The 18,694-nt window shown below is 42.0% G+C and overlaps 1 protein-coding gene across 2 annotated transcripts in view; it reads right to left on the bottom strand.

Moving 5' to 3' along the window:
• Slc38a6 (solute carrier family 38 member 6) overlaps window positions 1-18,694 on the bottom strand; it is a 60,523-nt gene that overhangs the window by 5,409 nt on the left and 36,420 nt on the right. For both annotated transcript variants that reach the window (XM_038335883.1, XM_038335884.1), the window contains 6 exons: window positions 12,952-13,034; window positions 12,509-12,567; window positions 8,200-8,265; window positions 7,913-7,966; window positions 5,952-6,031; window positions 5,528-5,628 (listed from right to left, as the gene is read on the bottom strand). In XM_038335883.1, coding sequence (XP_038191811.1) covers window positions 5,528-5,628; window positions 5,952-6,031; window positions 7,913-7,966; window positions 8,200-8,265; window positions 12,509-12,567; window positions 12,952-13,034 — 443 coding nt within the window. The remainder of the gene's footprint in view (window positions 1-5,527; window positions 5,629-5,951; window positions 6,032-7,912; window positions 7,967-8,199; window positions 8,266-12,508; window positions 12,568-12,951; window positions 13,035-18,694) is intronic.

The following is an 18,694-nucleotide window of genomic DNA, read 5'->3' on the forward strand; positions in this document are numbered from 1 at the left end:
AAAACCTTCTGAGTCAACCACCACTAAACATCTATCCCATATTCTTAGCTGAGCCTTAATATATGTAAGGAGCAATTATTACACACTAATTTAGACTCAAAGAAAGCTTCACAAATTTCAGAAAGGACCTGATGGTGATTTCTGTAAGTCACTTGTACCACTGGTGTCGTATCTGCTGAAGACACCGAGGAAGGACCACAGGGAGGAGAAGCACGACCGTTAGTGTGGCGGGCCAGGCCAGGCTGCTGGGAGGAGGAGCTTAAGCAGCAGTGCAAAGGGCTGGAACAGGCCAGACCACTGGGAGGAGAAATATGAGTAGCAACATGGCAGGTCATGATGACAGCTGTGGCCTCCAGAAAGTATCTGACCACAGAGCCTCAGCCTCAGCCCCACCAACACCAGGGGCCTTGGGCCCGCAGGCATCTAGAGGAATGATCACCAAAGGCTCTCCTCTGCCTACACCTGAAGGCGCTACTAATGGAGCCATGGCCTCCAATTATACCAACTGGAGGAAAAGGGACCCCCCCTGAAACACAGGCTCTATTTGTTCCAATTGGAGGGAGAGATGGGCAGACAGCAGTACAGGGATCCACTCAACAACATAAAGAGCAAACCAGCGCCACCAGAAACGAGTGCTTCCACAACAGCAAGACCTGAACAACCCAACGCAGATGAAGCAGAAAACACCTTAAAAATAACTTTATGAAGATGACTGAGGCCCTTAAAGAGGAAATAAAAAAATCCCTTAAAGAAATAGAGGGAGGGGCTGGAGAGATGGCTCAGAGGTTAAGAGCATTGCCTGCTCTTCCAAAGGTCCTGAGTTCAATTCCCAGCAACCACATGGTGGCTCATAACCATCTGTAATGAGGTCTGGTGCCCTCTTCTGGCCTGCAGGCATACACACAGATGGAATATTGTATACATAATAAATAAACAGAATTAAAAAAAAAAGAAATAGAGGGAGAGACAACTAAAAAATTAAAGAAATCAATAAATCCCTTAAAGAAAACAAAGAAAAAGCAATTGAACAGGTAAAAGAAATGGCTCAAGACTTGAAAACTGAAATAGAGGCAATTTAAAAAACAAAACAGAACAAACCGCAACCCAGGGAAAATCTGGAAATAGATGAGCAAGGAAGTCAGGACCACGAGGGATGCGTCCACCCATGGAGACTGTGGGACTGATCTAATGGGAGCTCACCAAGGCCAGCGGGACTGGGACTGAATGAGCATGTGATCAAACTGGACTCTCTGAATGCGGCTGACAATGAGAGAAACAATTGATAAACAGGACCTCCTGAAACTGAGAAGCTTCTGTAAACCAAAGGAAATGGTCAACAAGACAAAATGGCAGCATACAGAAAAGATCTTCACCAACCCCACACAGGACAGAGAACTGATCTCTAAAATATACAAAGAACTCAAGAAACTAGACATCAAAACAACAAATAATCCAATAAAAAATGGGGTACAGACCTAAACAGAAAATTCTCAATAGAGGAATCTCAAATGGCTGAAAAACACTTAAGGAAATGCTCAACATCCTTAGCCATGAGAGAAATGCAAATCAAAACAACTCTGATAAACCACTGTACACCTGTCAGAACGGTCAAGATCAAAAACACTGATGACAACTTATGCTGGAGTTAGGGGAACACTCCCCCATTGCTGGTAGGAGTGCAAACTTTAATGGGAAGCTTGCCATCAATGGGAAGGCCATCACCGTTTTCCAGGAGCGAGATCCTGCCAACATCAAATGGGTTGATGCCGGTGCCAAGTATGTTGTAGAGTCTACTGGTGTCTTCACCACCCCGGAGTAGGCTGGGACCCACTTGAAGGGTAGGCCAAAGGGTCATCATCTCCTCTCCTTCTGCGGATGCCCCCATGGGTGTGTGGACCATGACAAGTAAGACAATTCCCTCAAGACTGTCAGCAATGCTTGCCGCACCACCAACTGTGGTGAAACAGGCATCCGAGGGCCCACTAAAGAGCATCCTGGGCTACACTGAGGACCAGGCTGTCTCCTGTGACTTTAACAATGACTCCCACTCTTCCACCTTCGATGCCCGGGCTGGCATTGCTCTCAATGACATCTTTGTAAAGCTCATTTCCTGGTATGACAATGAATTCAGCTACAGCAACAGAATGGTGGACCTCATGGCCTACATGGCTTCCAAGGAGTAAGAAGCCTGCCCTGGACCACCCATCCCAGCAAGGACACAGCAAGAGAGAGGCCCTCGGCTGCTGAGCAGTCCCTGTCCTAACTCAACCCTTGACACTGAGCATCTCCCTCACAGTTTCCATCCCAGACCCTCAGAATAGCAGGAGGGGCTTAGGAAGCCCTACTCTCTTGAGGACCATCAATAAAGTTCACTGCACCCATTTAAAAAAAAGAATCAATTTTCCCAAGTCCCAGCAATGCAGCTCTTAGCCATACACCCAAAGGATGTTCATCATAATACAAGGACATTTACTCAACCATGCTCATAGCAGCATCATTCATAATAAGACCTGAAAACAACCTAGATGCTCGACCGAAGACTAGATAAGGAAAATGTAGTGAGTTCTACTCAGCAGTAAAAATAATGACATCTTGAAATTTGCAGGCAAATGGACAGAACTAATACATTCTGAGTAAGATAATCCAGAGTCAGAGAGACAAATATAACATGTACTCACTTATAAGTAGCTTTTATAAAGCCATAAAGCAAAGAATAACCAGCCTATAGACCACAACCCCAGAAAACCTAGACAACAAAGAGGACTCTAAGAGAGACACACATGGATCTACATAAGAAGGAGAAAAAGACAAGATCTCCTGAATAAATTGGGGGGCAAAGAGGAAAGGTGGAAGGGGAGAGGGGAGGAAGGAAGAGAAATGGGGAAAAATGTATAGCTCAATTAAAAATAATACACACACACACACACACACACACACACACACACAGAGAGAGAGAGAGAGAGAGAAGACTTCCATAAGGTAGCAGCAAGAACACTGGCATGCATGCAGAAAGCTGCCTTTAGTCCCATGGCAGGCCTCTTTACCTCTCTAGGATAAAACTGCTAACTCGAAAAGATGAATTAGAATCTTAAACTTCAGGCTAGGCCTACCAAACTTCTTGCTATCAGACAGCTTCGACTGCACCACTGGAAGGCCACAGAGAAGGCACTTCTAGGTTATGATTAACAATGGGGGCGGGGGGGGAAGAATGACTGCAAAGAACCAATTATTACACAAGAGGGGTGGGGGAGAGCTCAGTCGAGGCAATGGTCACCTTGCAACTATGAGGATCTGAGTTCAATCCTTAGAATCCACCTTTAAAACAAAATCTGGGTGTGGTGGTATGTGCTTCTAATCCCAGTGCTGGGGAGGAAGACAGGTGCAGTCCCTACCATTTGCTGACCAGCCAACCCAATGCTGACCAGCCAGCCCAAAAGCCTAGTTGTAAATTCCAGGCCAAGTGTGAGACCCTGTCTCAAAAAACAAGGCGAAGGCTTTTGATGAATGACACCTGCGGCTGTCCTCCAACCTCCACCCTCACATGTGCACACATGTACCTGGGCATACATACAACATGCACATAAGAATAATTAGAAGCACAATGCTGATCTAGGATCCCTGAAATTGAGACAATTACAATAGTAGGATGATGGGAGTGCTCAGCTAGAAGCAGCCCTCATTTGAGAAGTGTAGTAGGAGGAGAGCTACTTATACCCAAAATAATCACACAGAAACTATTCATTTAAACACTGCCTGTCCAATTATCTCTAGCCTCTTGTTGGCTAACTCTCACATCTTGCTTTAGCCCATTTCTAGTAATTTGTATATTACCACGAGGTCGCAGCTTATCAGGAAAGATTCTAACCAGCGTCAGTCTCAGGCAGGAGAATCATGGCGTCTGTCTCTGCTTTCTTCCTCCCAGAATTCTGTTCTGTTCCCCCCACCCCACCCCACCCCCGTCTACTTGAGTTCTGCCCTATCAACTAGGCCAAGGCAGTTTCTTTAATAACCAATGAAAGCAACACAAATACAGAAGGACCTCCTACACCAGAGAAGGACTACTATGTGCCGAATACCATAGCAGGATTTATATAGAACTCACTTCTGCCTTGCTGCAACCCCATGCAGTTATGCATGCATTATAGATTAGGAGTTGAAGATGCTTCAAGGCAGAGGCTCCCCTCAAGGTCACAGAGCTAGTTAGGGAATGGCAGTTAGTTACACAACCCAGATTTGTTGGATCCTCAAACCAGTATTCCCCTCAATGGGCCTGGGAAATGTGGTATAAGAAAACATGGAGCTTGGGAAAACTGGGAGGTAAGCATTAATAAAGGCCCACAGCTGGTGGCCACAGGAGTCTCAGACTTGAAAGGTGCACAAAGCTATCAATCAGGTCATCAGCGGCTAAGCATCCCCAAGAAGGAACAGTCGCTCACTTGCCGTTACTATAAAAATGTTTATAAGCTAAAGAATACATTCAAAATTGGGCGAGTTGAGTGGCCGTGTGTCATGATGTGATTGTTCACAAATGTTGCTCATATTTTCTTTCTTGTTCTAGGGTTTGTTTTTGTTCTTGACATTCTTGTTGAAAGAGGAAAAAACCCAACAAACTATGCAGGAAACATTTCCAAAATAAATAAAAGAGAATTTTGCTTATGCTTTATAATTTTACAAGTGTCTAAGAAACTTAGAGAGAAAGACCATGGCACAGCAGAGGCAGTAATGTGCTTCAGCACATGCTGGAGAAACGAAGCCGGAAGGCAGGGATGTCCCACAGCTGAGTCCACGGTACTGTCTCGTGCTTTCTGGAGTTGGCCCTTTGTAATGATTGAGATGGTTTACTCTCCTAACCTCTAGGTTTATCATCTAGATTCTAACATACTGAATATGTGATCCCCCTTCTACTTTTTTGAGACAGGGTCTCACTATGTAACTCCGGCTGTCCTGGTACTCATTATGTGGATCAGGCTGGCCTCTAACTCCCAGAGATCCACCTGCCTCTGTCTCCTAAGTGCTGTGATTAAAGGTGTGCATCACCATACCTGGCTCTGAACATGCGATTTTAAAAGACCCAAATCATTATTTTATAGAGATACCAATATGCTTGAAATTTGACATAAAAGTCTAAGAAAAATTTCGGGAGTTAGAGAGATGACTTAGCCATCAAGACCGTGTAGTGCTCTCGCGGAGAACAGGAGTTTGACGTTAAAGTTGGGTGGCTCACAGATGCCCGCTTCCAGGTACCTGGCGCCCTCCTCTGGCCCCCACAGGTACTCCACTCACACGCAGACACGCACATACATACCATCATAACTGAAAATCAAAACCAAAATCTGAAAAGAGGGAACTTTCCCATGAATTCATTATTCTTAAGCCTGACTCACCTCTGTCAGAGAGAGGAAGTGACAAGGTCGCCACAGTGCTGACATGTGGCCTGACAGATGAACTTACCAGGGAAAGGTGGGAAGACAGCTCCAGGCATGAGGTCGCTGTGCTTCCTTCGTCACCTAGTTAAGAATATACTCACCATAAAAAGTGAGATAACCAAAGAGTGCAGATACATAGTAGAGCAGGAAGCTTAAAGCAATTGCTGTATTGGTCACATTCTGCATTCTCTTCTTTGAGGGGCTGAAACACAAAAATGGTAAGACATTGAGAAAGCCAGGGATCCGAATCCTGTCTGAAGAAACAAGTATCTCCCAGGCCAGCTGGGACTCTCTGGACAACCATGAGTCCATCAAAGACTACACATTAGAATCTATAAGTGGACACGCAGGCAAAGATGGCGTCACTGGCCTCAATCTCAGCGAGGGCAGAATTCGCTCTTGGCCGCCTCGTCTGCTTCTTAATGGATGCTTAGAATCACGAAAGTAGAGGAGGATTCCTAAGTGAGAACGCAATCCAATCCGCAAGCCCCATAAGTAATGCACATTCCCAGCATTCTACAGTACCTTTGAAGCTCACAGTAAATGGGTAATATTGAGGTGTGGCAGAGAAATGAAAAAGCCATGGTTGGTACAGCATAAATACTCTGAAAACAATTTTAGAAGACAAAATTATTAGAAGACAAAAGCTACTCCATTTTGCTACTTGGCTATTTATTTATTTATTTATTTATTTATTTTTGGTTTAATTACAGTTTAAAAAATTTTGTGTATGTGTGTACCCACACACCCATGCCGCTAAGCACTTGTAGAGGTCAGAGGAAAACTTTGGGAGCCAGTACTCTCCTTCTGCCATGAGTGCAGGGTCAGGTCATCGGGCCTGGTGGCCCAACAATACAACTGAGCCACCTTGCCAGCCCCGAAATAAAGTTCTCTTTAAAAAAACAACTTGGTCAAATTTATTTCATCTTTTATGAATGATCTCTTTATAAGATGTTTGAGGGGGTGGGGGAGAAGCTCTACAGTCACCAGCAAACACTGGAACTTACAGGTAGGTGGCTTATTTAGTCTGACCTGAACAGTTTCTGGCTGGTCCCTAATACCATGTTGCTTTATTACAACAACCACCTTCTACATTATTTGGATAAGATAAAAATAATTTAGATAAGATATAAGTAGCTACGTTTAAAGACATTTTATTATAATTTCCAGTCATTATTAAGGTATGTACAATTTAAATACATCTCATTACCCCAAGCAGCAATAACTCCAAATACTCAGTGCAAGCAAGTACTAAAAATAGAAACCACATCTTGTACTGCCAGAATCCTTCACCAAGATTTTTTTAAATGAACACAAAGATCATTAATTCTAGACCTGAAAAACTTCATGGGATCCCATGCAATACATAAGCCTATAGTTTCTTTAAAAATTATTATTAGAATATTTAACAAGGGCCAGAGAAAACTAGCAAGCCAAAATTACCCTCTAAATTAAAGTACCCTCTTTAACAAATGGATAGCAATGATTTTTCTTTTCTGGTCTAAAAATATTTCCCCTTAGCCGGCTTTAGGCTCTCCACCAAAAGAACTTCCAGATGAGGAACTACGTTGGGATACAGTACCTAGGAAGTCGTGTTCCCTGGAGCTGCCTCAGGGGAAGGAGAGTTTAAGTCACACAGTCTCGGTTTCATATATTGCTCCTTTACCCAGCTTGTCAATTACTCTACCTAGATCTTTACGGCCCGTGGAGGGCTTCGCCGTGTGAAAGATGTGGTGACCTCCTTTGTGAGGCTGGAGAGACATTTCTTAGTTAAAAACTGGAGCTACATCGAAAGTTCTGCGTGGAGGACTAACCACATTAGCATTCTATTCTAATAAAGGCTGGGCAGTGAGTAGGAAGCCTAGCGCCTGGGGCCTACAAAACAACAAAGCAGGGACCAGGCACACTGAGATTCCTGTTTCTCTGCTCACGCCCAGAGAATCTTCCAGGCAATTCCAGGCTCCTACAGCGCTCTCAGAGCGGGCATGGGACTTGGTCTGTTGGTCTCTGCTCTGAGCATCATAAACCTCCCCTCGGAATGCTGTTCCGGAGTATTGGCAGTTCTCAACAGGTCCAACGATGGGGCCGTTTAGCTAAAGACCAAAGTCCTGCTCACAGGGGAGAAGTTTTGATGTAATTGGCGATTTAGCTTTACAAGTCCAGAGCGCAACAGGAAAACCGTGCCCACAGAGGACCTACTGGCCAGACCAGACATTTGGTAAATCTGTTCTTTTAGGCAAAGGCCCATTTAAAACAGGCTCCATTTAAAGGCACGCCAAAAGAAAGAAAAGAAAAAGGCGGCTGCCTCATAATGGGCCACCCTGTGTTAAATAATATTATTCTTCTGGTTGGCAATCCTATACTTAGCACTTTCATGAAAATTAATTAGTTACAGGTATAAAGACCTGAGAGACCCTGTTACACAAATCTCTTAAAACTTGAAATGTGAAAAATCACCCGAAAGTATCTGTTAATAAGTTACACACCTCTTTGGAGAAATGAAAGAGCTTTGGTTTACAGTCAGCTGTAGCATTGGAAATCTGTTTAAGAGTATGGAGGGGAAAAGAGAAACCAATAGCTATTAAAAGTCAGAATACAGCAACAAATATGACAAATTTATTACTACTACACTTTCAGATCCGATCACTTCAAAGCACAGTTCTAAAACGCAATGCAACCATAACTTTTTCATTAATTAGAAAAAATAATCATTGATCTCCCATTTCTTTTTTTGGTTGAAAAATTTAAAATAAAAGAGCCTAAAAACTTTTACCTGGAACACTCCATCGATGCAACTTAAGGCCACAGGACAAGGGATGGACCACTTTTTAATCACTACCTAGAAAAGTAAATGCAATCACACTCAGATAATTTGTAGTAAAATTCATCTCTAGCTGATCTCAACCAGGACAACATTTTAAATGATGCTGAACAAGAGGCTAACAGATGAATCCCTGCTGCTCTGGTCTTCCCCAGAGAGAATGGGGTCATCTTTTAACATGGTCACTGGGTGGAGAGGGAGGGCACGGGGCAACTTACTTCTGATGGGGAGGGGGGAGGAGGGATCTGGCTCATGAAAGACTGAGTGAGCTCTTGTGTTGATTTCCCAAAACTCCAACAGTACCCTGGTTTTTTGCTTGCTTGTTTTTTAAAGTGCAACTCAAAAGGAAGCACTTTTCAATGACAACTGCACAGAAAACGATTATCTGTGTCAGAAGCAGACAGGCCTAGCATAGCAAGCAGAGGAGCAGGGACTTCGCTGCCAAGTATGACCTGATGCACACCTACTTTCACCCCTTGACATTTTCAGGTTTGTGCTACTTTGGTCAATGTGGAGAGAGCTGGCTAGAATATGAGCGCAGAGCTAGGGAACTAAAAAAATTACAAAGAAACCCGGAGGGATGGTGTTTCCCAGAAAATGTGGATGAAAGGTTCAAGACTTGAGTCTTAATTGTGGCCGTCCTGCTCCTAGAGCCACGGTGGTGGCTGTGTCAACACTGCCATTGTAGCCCCTGTTGCTGGCACATAATTACTCTGTAAATATTTGCTTCGGGCTAAATCCTAGCATACAAAGGGGCAGAGAGAAGAAAGGAAGTATTTGTCTTTGCAGGAGACCAGTAAGTAAATACCATTCCTATTTGGAACTTATCTAGTTTGGGATTTTAACAAATTCAATCAAAATTTTATACAGTGATAAATCTAAAGAAAACACACACTTTTAGGATTAAGTTAAAGAGTGAACCTGAGTCACTTTTAATTTAAAATCTCACCCCAAACGGGGTGGGTGGCTAAGGACCAACTGCATATTTCTAGGTTACGTTTGCAACATAAAACCAGGTTTAACCATAAACAGAAAAGAACAGAACCAGAACCAAGAGCTCATTATCTTTTTTTTTTTTTTCTGAAAAGTTTAAGTGATGGAGTGTGGGTGAGAGGGAAAGGAGCTGTCTCCCTCGCCCCTGCCCTGCCCTGCCGATGCCTCTCCAAAGGCAGAGTCCTCCATTGGGGCCTCTCAGCACCGCTGAGCGCAGACTCTGGGTGCAAGGGAGCATCGTTCCCTCCCCTTTTCCTTGATCATCTGCTGCTTTAGAAGCCTTCAAGTCAAAATTCTTGCAAAAATTCTCCAAGATACAATATAGCCTATTTCATTTATTAGAGAGAATTATTATCAACTTAATTTTACACTAACATAAATTCTGTTATTACAGCTAATTCCTGCGCAAAGGGCTGTCCTGGTTTCAAATCTGCACGGTGGGATGAGTGGTCAGAGATACAGAGAGGTGAGGATTGGGGGAGACCCCCCAACAAGAGAAGAGAGTTCCAGGGTAAGAAGGTAATTCTGGGGGATGTGGACGGACACACACACACACACACACACACACACACAAACACACACACACAAATGACCTTAGGCACTAGAAATACTGCATTCGCACAAAAGGCCCTTCCTCCTCCTTCCGCCCTCAAGCCCTGCCCATCTCGGCAGGTCAGTGCCCACTTTAATTCTTTCCAAATCCCTTTACAGAGCTCTCAGCAGCCCCTCCCTCCTCTTGACTCTAGTGACTTGTTTCAAGGTGACCAAAAAGGTAAGTTAAAAAAAGGATAAAAGCATCTGTTTGGCTATTTTAAGCCACTGCTAAATTGAGATTTATTTTTAAATTTAGATACTCTCAGGGAAAATTTATGCTAACTTTCTGAATGAAAACCAGGATCTGGGAGAACACTAGTAGGAATGCACTGGTCTATAAGGCTTGAAGACCATAAGGAAGAAAAAAAATGAAGAAAACATTTTCTGAACTGATTGTATAATGTAATATAAACATAACAGACTTATACACACATGCTCTAAAAATAATCAATGAACATATCGGCACATGTTTCAAAAAACGTCAGTTAGCTGAGCATGGTGGAGCGAGCATACCCTAAATTCCAGCCCTCAGGAGGCAGAGGCATGGGCACATGGATTCTGGGCCAGCCTAGCCTACATAGTGAGGTCAGGCCAGCCAGGGTTACATAGGAAAACCCTGACACACAGACACAGACACACACACACACACACACACACGCAAAACAAACAAAAACTAGAAACAGAACCAGTAATACATATGGCAACAAAAGACAGCGCTAAACAAACAAACAAACAAACAAACATAATCTACAGCCTCATTGTAGGTCAAATTTCAACTCTTCTTCCGGGTAGAAATCCAAGCAGATGATTTGTAGAACATCACGATAAACACAGGAGAATTATTTCCATATGACTACTGAAGCAGAAGTCTGCACCGGATTAAAGGGTATCTACTATGACAGAAACAAAGACTGCAACGGACACACTGCGTCAACACACTTCACCGTGTAAGCTACTGACTGTGTAAACCGAATCACTTCTACCTATGACATGCTTGCCTTGTTGTTAACTATGAGGAGAAAATTCAGAACCATACACTTCTATGTACGTGTGGGATACCTTCTAAGCATTTAGATGTTTTTCAACAATTACCTTACGATGAAAATACTTACCGTTCCTCTCTAAGTACAGAACCTAAAAAATACATGCTCAATTCATTATTTGAATGACACTGGAGTGGGTGGAGGGATGATTTTAATGTAGGTGAATTCCACAAACAATCAAGCACTGTTAACTATTTTTAGCCTTAAGAACATTCCTTATAATAAATGTTTAGGAGCGGGGAATAAGAGTTGCTTGTACATATTTTAGTTGTTTCGTCCTGTGTCTCAGATGATTTGGCTAAAGATAAATGCAATGCAGACATGATTGATGTGTACGTACATAGTGGGTATGTGGTTGCATGTGTGTGTGGTGTGTATGTGGTTGTGTTTGTCTGTAGCTGTGTGGACATGTGTGTAGTGGTAGGTGGTTGCACACTGTGTGGAAGTCAACGTTGGGTGGAATTCTTCAGGAGTCATTCATCTTGCTTCCGAGACAATCTCTCATTGGCCTGGAGTGTGCCGAGTGGGAATGAGTTGGGGTGGCTGGCCAATGAAGCCCAGGAACCCACTCCCCCAGCACTGGGATCACAGGCAGATACCACATGCCCAACTGCTCACACAGGTTCTGGGGACTGAATGCAAACCCTCATGTGGCAAGGCAAACACTATCAGCTGAACTATCATCCCAGCCTGGGGACTGTTGGACAGCTCTGGAATCTGGCTCTATAAAGTGCTTATGTGTGGCATTTCCCCTTGATTCAATTTATTGGTAATTAAGTAACCTTAGAAAAAGGCTACTTGGGAGATATATATATATATATATATATATATATACACATACATACATACATATATACATATATATACATATATATGTATATATGTATATATATATATTCCTGGCAAATTAAAAATGCTTAATCCTATGCAAGGTTTGACATTTAGATACTGTAGGATAAACTGCAGTGCAAAGAAAAAAGTTTTAAAAAATTATATGCAAGGATGCACCTTTCTTAGAGGAATTAAAAGGCCATAAATTAAAATTCTCTTTTACCCTTATGCTAAATTATTTTATAAATATAAAATAAGTTAAACTATCATCTGATATATAATAAAAACAAGCTAACTAAAAATATATTTTCTGCATATGAAAAAAATATTTATCCCAATACTATGTTTATGAGAGCATTTTATGCTGAGTAAGCAGACTGGATAGGACTCCATTCACATTCCGCTTCTCCTTGGACCTTTGCAATCAAGTCTCAGAAGCCATCATTTCAGTAATGGAGCAAAGCTTCAGGCAGTGCTGCGTTAAGCTGAATGCACGGGGCACAGGCCTATTGCTTCTGAGTGCTAGGCTGTCCAGGGGTCTAGTCCACCTAGAGTCTTAACCCGAGGGCTGTGCCTCCCTCTCTGCTAACCACAGAACACTACATTTGAAATGCTACTTTAAGCTTCTTTAAAATGGACAAAATGAATAATCCTGTGACCGAAATTATTTCCAAAAACAAAACAGTGCTTTTAACAATATAAAATGGGCTCCCGGGCCCAGCACAAAGCAGCTAGAAGCTGTCATTAACACAGTTGCTTTTTTGTGATGAAATGAGCAATGCATTGTATTTTAAACTTACCACAAGAGCAAAGAACACCATAAAGAAAAATGATAAACTGCTTGTGTAGCCAAGAAAGCCTGTAAAATACCAATAAAATAAAAAGCAATTTATAAGGCAAGTGACCCTGACTCACAAATAGCGCCATGCACTGTGGGCATGTTTTCTAGTGCAGCGTGGTATCTGGGCCCCGGGCCCGTCGGTCACAGATCATTATGCAGCGCTGCACAGCAGAACGGGAACGGGCTTGCCACTGGCAGCGCACTGCAAGGAAGGCTGCCCCTCAATGCTCTGGGGGGCAGACAAAAACGCTACCACCAGCCAAGTAATAAGTTAGCTTGGCAGGGCTGAGGGCGGAGCCACTGAAGCCAGGCCAAGTTGAGAATGATGGCAGCCACTACTCTAGAGAAGCCTTGCTGTGGCGCTGCCCCTCCCCCAAACATCCTGTGTTCCTCCACACTCACCTATCCTGGGGAGCAGCGAAAGAGGGAACACGACGCCAACACAGATGATGAGCAGCAGCGTCTGTCCATCAAGATACCAAGACCTATTAGGAAAGACATACTGTGTTAGGTACGGGACATGGGACTCATTCACATCTATTCAAACACCACGAAAAACCTACTTTTTTGTTAAACAGTCTTAGGAAAACTTTTTGTTGTTTATTTACTTATTTGTTTTACGTTGTATGTGCACTGGTGTTTTGCCTGTGTGAGGGTGTCAGACCCCTGGAACCAGATAGAGTTAGCAGTAATTGTGAGCTGCCGCGTGGGTGCTGGGAATTGAACCTGGGTCCTCTGGCTCTTAACCCCTGAGCCATCTCTCTACCTACTCCACAGAAAAATCTTTTATTGTTAAGCATGAATATTCATTTAGGAAATATACTAAAATAATGTTGATATAAGCCTATAATCTCAGGAGTTGGGAAGCAAAGGCAAGATCAATGGTTTGAGGCTGGGGTATAGTGAGAACTTGTCTCAAAATAACACCTAAACCAAAACAAACACACAAAAATGTCCATTGAGATGCCATTTTTCAATTATCAAATTAACAAAAACTTAAAAATAAGATAACAATTCATGTTGACAAAGAGTACTGAGGTATGCCAAACACGGCTTTGAATCGCTAAAACTGTATTAATTACCTCATGAAAAGCAATTTGGCAAAAGATACTAAGAGACCTCATGTGATTATGCCTTACAACACTTACAAAATACTATTAAAAACAAAGAAACACCAGCAATAGTTACAGAGATTTTTTTTAAAAAAGATTTATTTATTTATTATGTATACAATATTCTGTCTGTGTGTGTGCCTGAAGGCCAGAAGAAGGCACCAGATCTCATTACAGATGGTTGTGAGCCACCATGTGGTTGCTGGGACTTGAACTCAGAACCTCTGGAAGAGCAGCCAGTGCTCTTAACCTCTGAGCCACCTCTCCAGCCCTAGTTACAGAGATTTTTATCAAATAATATTTATTGAGAACCTTTAAAAAATGAAAATCTAAAACATAAAATATAGTAAAAACTGAAAGCGAACAAACATCTAATACTACAATTTGGAAAAACAAATATAGTGAATGTGTGTGTCGTCTGATTGTTTTGAGGAAAAATACAGATATTATTAAAAATGGACAGGAACTTCATAGTTTCTCGGTGATAGTCATTTTTTTATTCTTCATACTTTTCTACACTTCTCCAGAGTTTCAGAAGGAGTATGAATTACCAGTTTAAAACATTAAACTGTTCTTTAAAGACAGTAAACTACTGAATGAGAATGGTTAGCGAGTGGTGAGATCACGTGTGTTAATAAAAAAGAAACGAGGACTGGGAGCCCCGGCACATGCTGGAGACACGGAGGCGGGCTTGCTGGCCGAATTGATCAGCCATGTGAGCAAGAACACTAATGTGGGGCTGGAGAGACGGCTCAGCAGTTAAGAGCACTGACTGCTCTTCCAGAGGTCCCGAGTTCAATTCTGAACAACCACATGGTGGCTCACAGCCATTTGTAATGAGATCTGGTGCCCTCTTTTGGTCTGTAGGCACACATACATACAGAACACTCTACACATAATAAATAAAAATAAATAAATAAATAAATCTATCTATCTTAATGTGTGTTGGGGATGTGGTGGCAGGCTTGCTGGCAAGGCAGATCAGCCCTGTAAGGAAGTTTAAGGACAGTAAAAGACCCTGTCTTAAAAAGAAAAAGAGAAGAGGTGAACAGTACCCAAGAAACACTCAAGGTTGTTCTCTGACCACCACATACGTGTGCATACACACTCATATATGTGCAAGCACATTCATACACAGACAGGAAGAAGACTGAAAGACAAATTACAGTACAGAGAGGGATAAATAACACTTTGAATATATATTTTTAAAGTCAGAGGGATATACTTAGAATACAAAAAAATGGCATATTTCTATATGGTAGCAATACATAGGTTCACATATGATTTTAATTTCTTAATACATCTATAGAAAATTTAAATATTAAAGTTAATTCCTCAAAACCTTAATGCATGCACATGTGAAAGACAATTAATATAAGGAATACAGCTAGTAAACATATAGGAAGAAAAATCTAATCACAGTTGCTAATTAAACGCATCTATCCTGAGATTATTGAAATCAAATTAGTAAAATAGTCAAGGATATGATATAATTGGCTCATATGTATTACTATGTTATTGTCCAATTAGGACTCTCTGAAAAAAGAATGGCAATAGTAACCGGCAAAATGTAGCAATTAACTAAGAAAACCAGCAAAACATACACAATTGAACCACATGAAGAAAATAAAATCTAGGATAGAAAGGGATTGGGAAACATTAAAGATCAATAGGGATTCCTTTAGTAAGTGTTTGGTAGATGACTTCAGAATCTGCCTGTGATAATCCATCCTCTCTCTCTCTCAACAGGTGGCAGTGTCCCCCGGCCCAGGCCCTGTCAAGTTAAGAGCTTGCCTTTGCTTGGGTTAAAGAGCTAGCTTCTAGCATGCCTGCCTTTACTGTTCGGTGCCTATCTTTACACACCCTGGCTTGTGAGGATGTCCTTTCTGCTCCCCCTTCATTCATGACTTTCATGACTGCTGGGTAGTGACAACACCAACACCCTCTTTAGGAGAGCAAGATGAGCAGCGGCAGTGTGGTCACACTTTCCCCTGTCCTGCTCGCAGTTTCCCTTGTCCTGCTCACACTTCCCCGTCCTGATCACACTCCCCCCCCATCCTGTTCACACTTCCCCCGTCCTGTTCACACTCACCCCCCCCAGCCCCCTGTCCTGCTCTAACTCCCATCCTTTGCAGATGCACCACCAGAAGCTAGAAGCGATGCACAACTATTTCTGCGCTGCGGGGTCTGAGGCTCTCTATCCACACTTGCATGAGCCCTCAGAGGCTGTTGTGCAGAAAGTACTACAGAAGCAACCATATAGTACACACAAACGGATACACAAAAGGCTCATCTTCTAGTCGCCCTTGAATAAAAAGCCAAATAGGAACCTCAAAATAGCCCTCACTAAGAAACACCTGGCAACTAAATTCTGAAACTGGCAGCAAGCCCACAGGGCTCTACGTCTGAAATGTCTTTTCTTCTGGGACCTGATATCAGACCCAGACAGTTGCAGTGCCAATAGAAAAATGGCCCCAAGGGAAGCCGAGCAGATTCCATCTGTTAGCACTGCTGTTCCTCTGGATAACAACACTGCATTGTATTCTGAATGTCTGCTAAGAGGGTACGGGCCGCGATCAATGTTCTGAACATAAAGTAAAAATGGTCACAAACTAACCTGACTCTGTTTTTGAGTCAGGGGTTTCTCTATGTAGCCCTGGCTATCCTGGAATTTGTTCTGTAGACCAGGCTGGCCTCAAACTTGGAGATCCACCTACATCTGCCTCCCTAATCAGGGATTAAAGACATGTGCGACCACCACCTGGCCCAAACTGACTCTTTAACTAGGAAGGTGGAGTTATATAAAAGGGTTTGTGTTAAGCCACAGGACCGCAACCTTCCCCTTGCATAGGACTAAAGGAACACTAAAATCCTGAGGTAGGGCTGATGTGTGTGCCTGAAGATGGAACTGATGTCCATCTGTACGAGCAGCATGACTGACTCAGGCCCGATTGTAGGGCGGGAAGGCATCAGACTCACAGTTAGGGAATGCTTGGGCTGAGGGCGCTCAGAGATCACCCAGTTCAGCTTCTCCATTTCACGTGTCTGCAAAAGCCATAAAGAGCCATGGGCTCATGACAGTAGCCATGCAAACACTCTGGGCCTCAGCTACCACTCTCGAGTTCACAGCATTTTTCAGATGCCTCCAATCTATTTCAACGCCATACCTCATTCTCTCCTTAGGACTGAACTTAAAATCTTAATATGAACTGGACAGTGGTGGCACACAGCACTCGGAGGCAGAGGCAGGCGGATCTCTGTGAGTTTGAGGCCAGCCTGGTCTACAAGAGCTAGTACTAGGACAGGCCTCAAAGCTACAGAGAAACCTTGTCTTGAAAAAAACAGAAAAGAAATCTTCATATGAAAATGATTTTAGTTTAAAAAAAGAGATTTATTTTAAAAAAGCCTGGAGACTGGTTATAAATAATTTCTTGTGCTTATTGACTGATGTTAATAAAACCAATCATTAAAGTAGCAATTTTGTGATCATTCATTATCAATAAAGGCCACATAGTTACACACAGTGGAATTGAGTGAATTTCACACGCATGTCCCAGACAATTGCACTATGTTTGGAAATGGAGACAGTCCAAAGCAGATGCGATTAAACCTCAGCCCAGAGAATACAAATAAGTAGTCTTTAAAAGTATGCAGTAAATACATTTATTTTATAAGCCAAGATTTTAGGAAAATTTACTGCACTTAAATTTTTTTTCTAAGAGGGGAAAAAGAATTATCTAACCAAACTTCTGTTTTCCTACTGTGACCTAAATATACATTCTCTTTAAGCCAAAAGAATTAGAATAAAAAGTTTTATACTTCCTAGAAAACTTGTTTGATCTGTGGATTTAATCCTATATGATAAAAATGCTCCAACTATGAAACACAGAAAATAAATCCTTAGCTGGATTGCAAATGCTTGGCACGCAGATATTTTTTCCATTTTTAAATGAAAACCAGATTTATTTATAAGTTGCTTTAATTTCATTCTAGAATAGAATGGAACAAGAGTATCGTATGTTCTCAATTAGGATCTTGCTCACATCCCATATCAATTATGTAACTCAAATGCAAGACAACTTAATTGTGTCAATCATAGTCCCCTGACAAGACCATTAAATGTTAACAGAGAGCTCCCAACTTTTAACAGCTATAGATTTAAAAAATATATAAGTTATTCTAGGAAAAATATAGAGGCATCATAAGAGTTTGGTATAAGCATTACTAATCTAGATTTCTAATAGTAACTTTTGAAATTAGAATACAGTGAGCACAAGGTGATTCGACAGCATCTTCATAAAGGGCTATAGTTTGTATAGATATCTTATATCCACAGATAACCCAGACAACAAAGACACATGAAAGATTAACTGAAACTTATGAAAACCAAACCCTAAAATAGAACATCACCACCACATGATCTCAGTAAGAAAATACCGCCACGCAACACCATCCAGTAACAAACTGTCCAAAAGCAACGCTCACTGCTGCAACATTTGCTGCTGACTTTACAAGGTTAGGCTTCAAAGACTAACGCCCTGTAGCCAATTATCATAGTCTCTTCATAAATGAATATGCTACATGTAAAACAATGTGAGTTATCAAAAATGTGTGATTTTAACACACTGTGGGTGGAAATTGGTGACAGCATTCTTGTCACAAGCCCATTTGTGATAGAAATAGAACATTTATATAAAAGTTTTACTAATACAACTGAAACAGGACTTAATTTCAGTTGTTTAAAACATATGCTAAGACAGCAGGCATGGCGCTCGATTTAAAGAGAACAATGCTTCAGCAGACAAAACACCGCAGTTTCAATAGCAGCTCTGCGACCCAGCACTCTATGTCTAAAGTTACTTGAGGCAATGCTAATAGATGTCACCAAAATCGGGACCAAACAAAAGATAAACAGACAAAACAAAGACAAATGCAGGTGACATAGGACACCCATTAGGATTATCGGCGCTCATCTGTGTTTGACTCTGAGCTTCCTGGTAATATGCATGAAAAAGGAAAGTCTACCTTTAACA

The sequence above is a fragment of the Arvicola amphibius genome, chromosome 7, assembly GCF_903992535.2.
Source record: "Arvicola amphibius chromosome 7, mArvAmp1.2, whole genome shotgun sequence".
Classification (NCBI taxonomy): Eukaryota; Metazoa; Chordata; class Mammalia; order Rodentia; family Cricetidae; genus Arvicola; species Arvicola amphibius.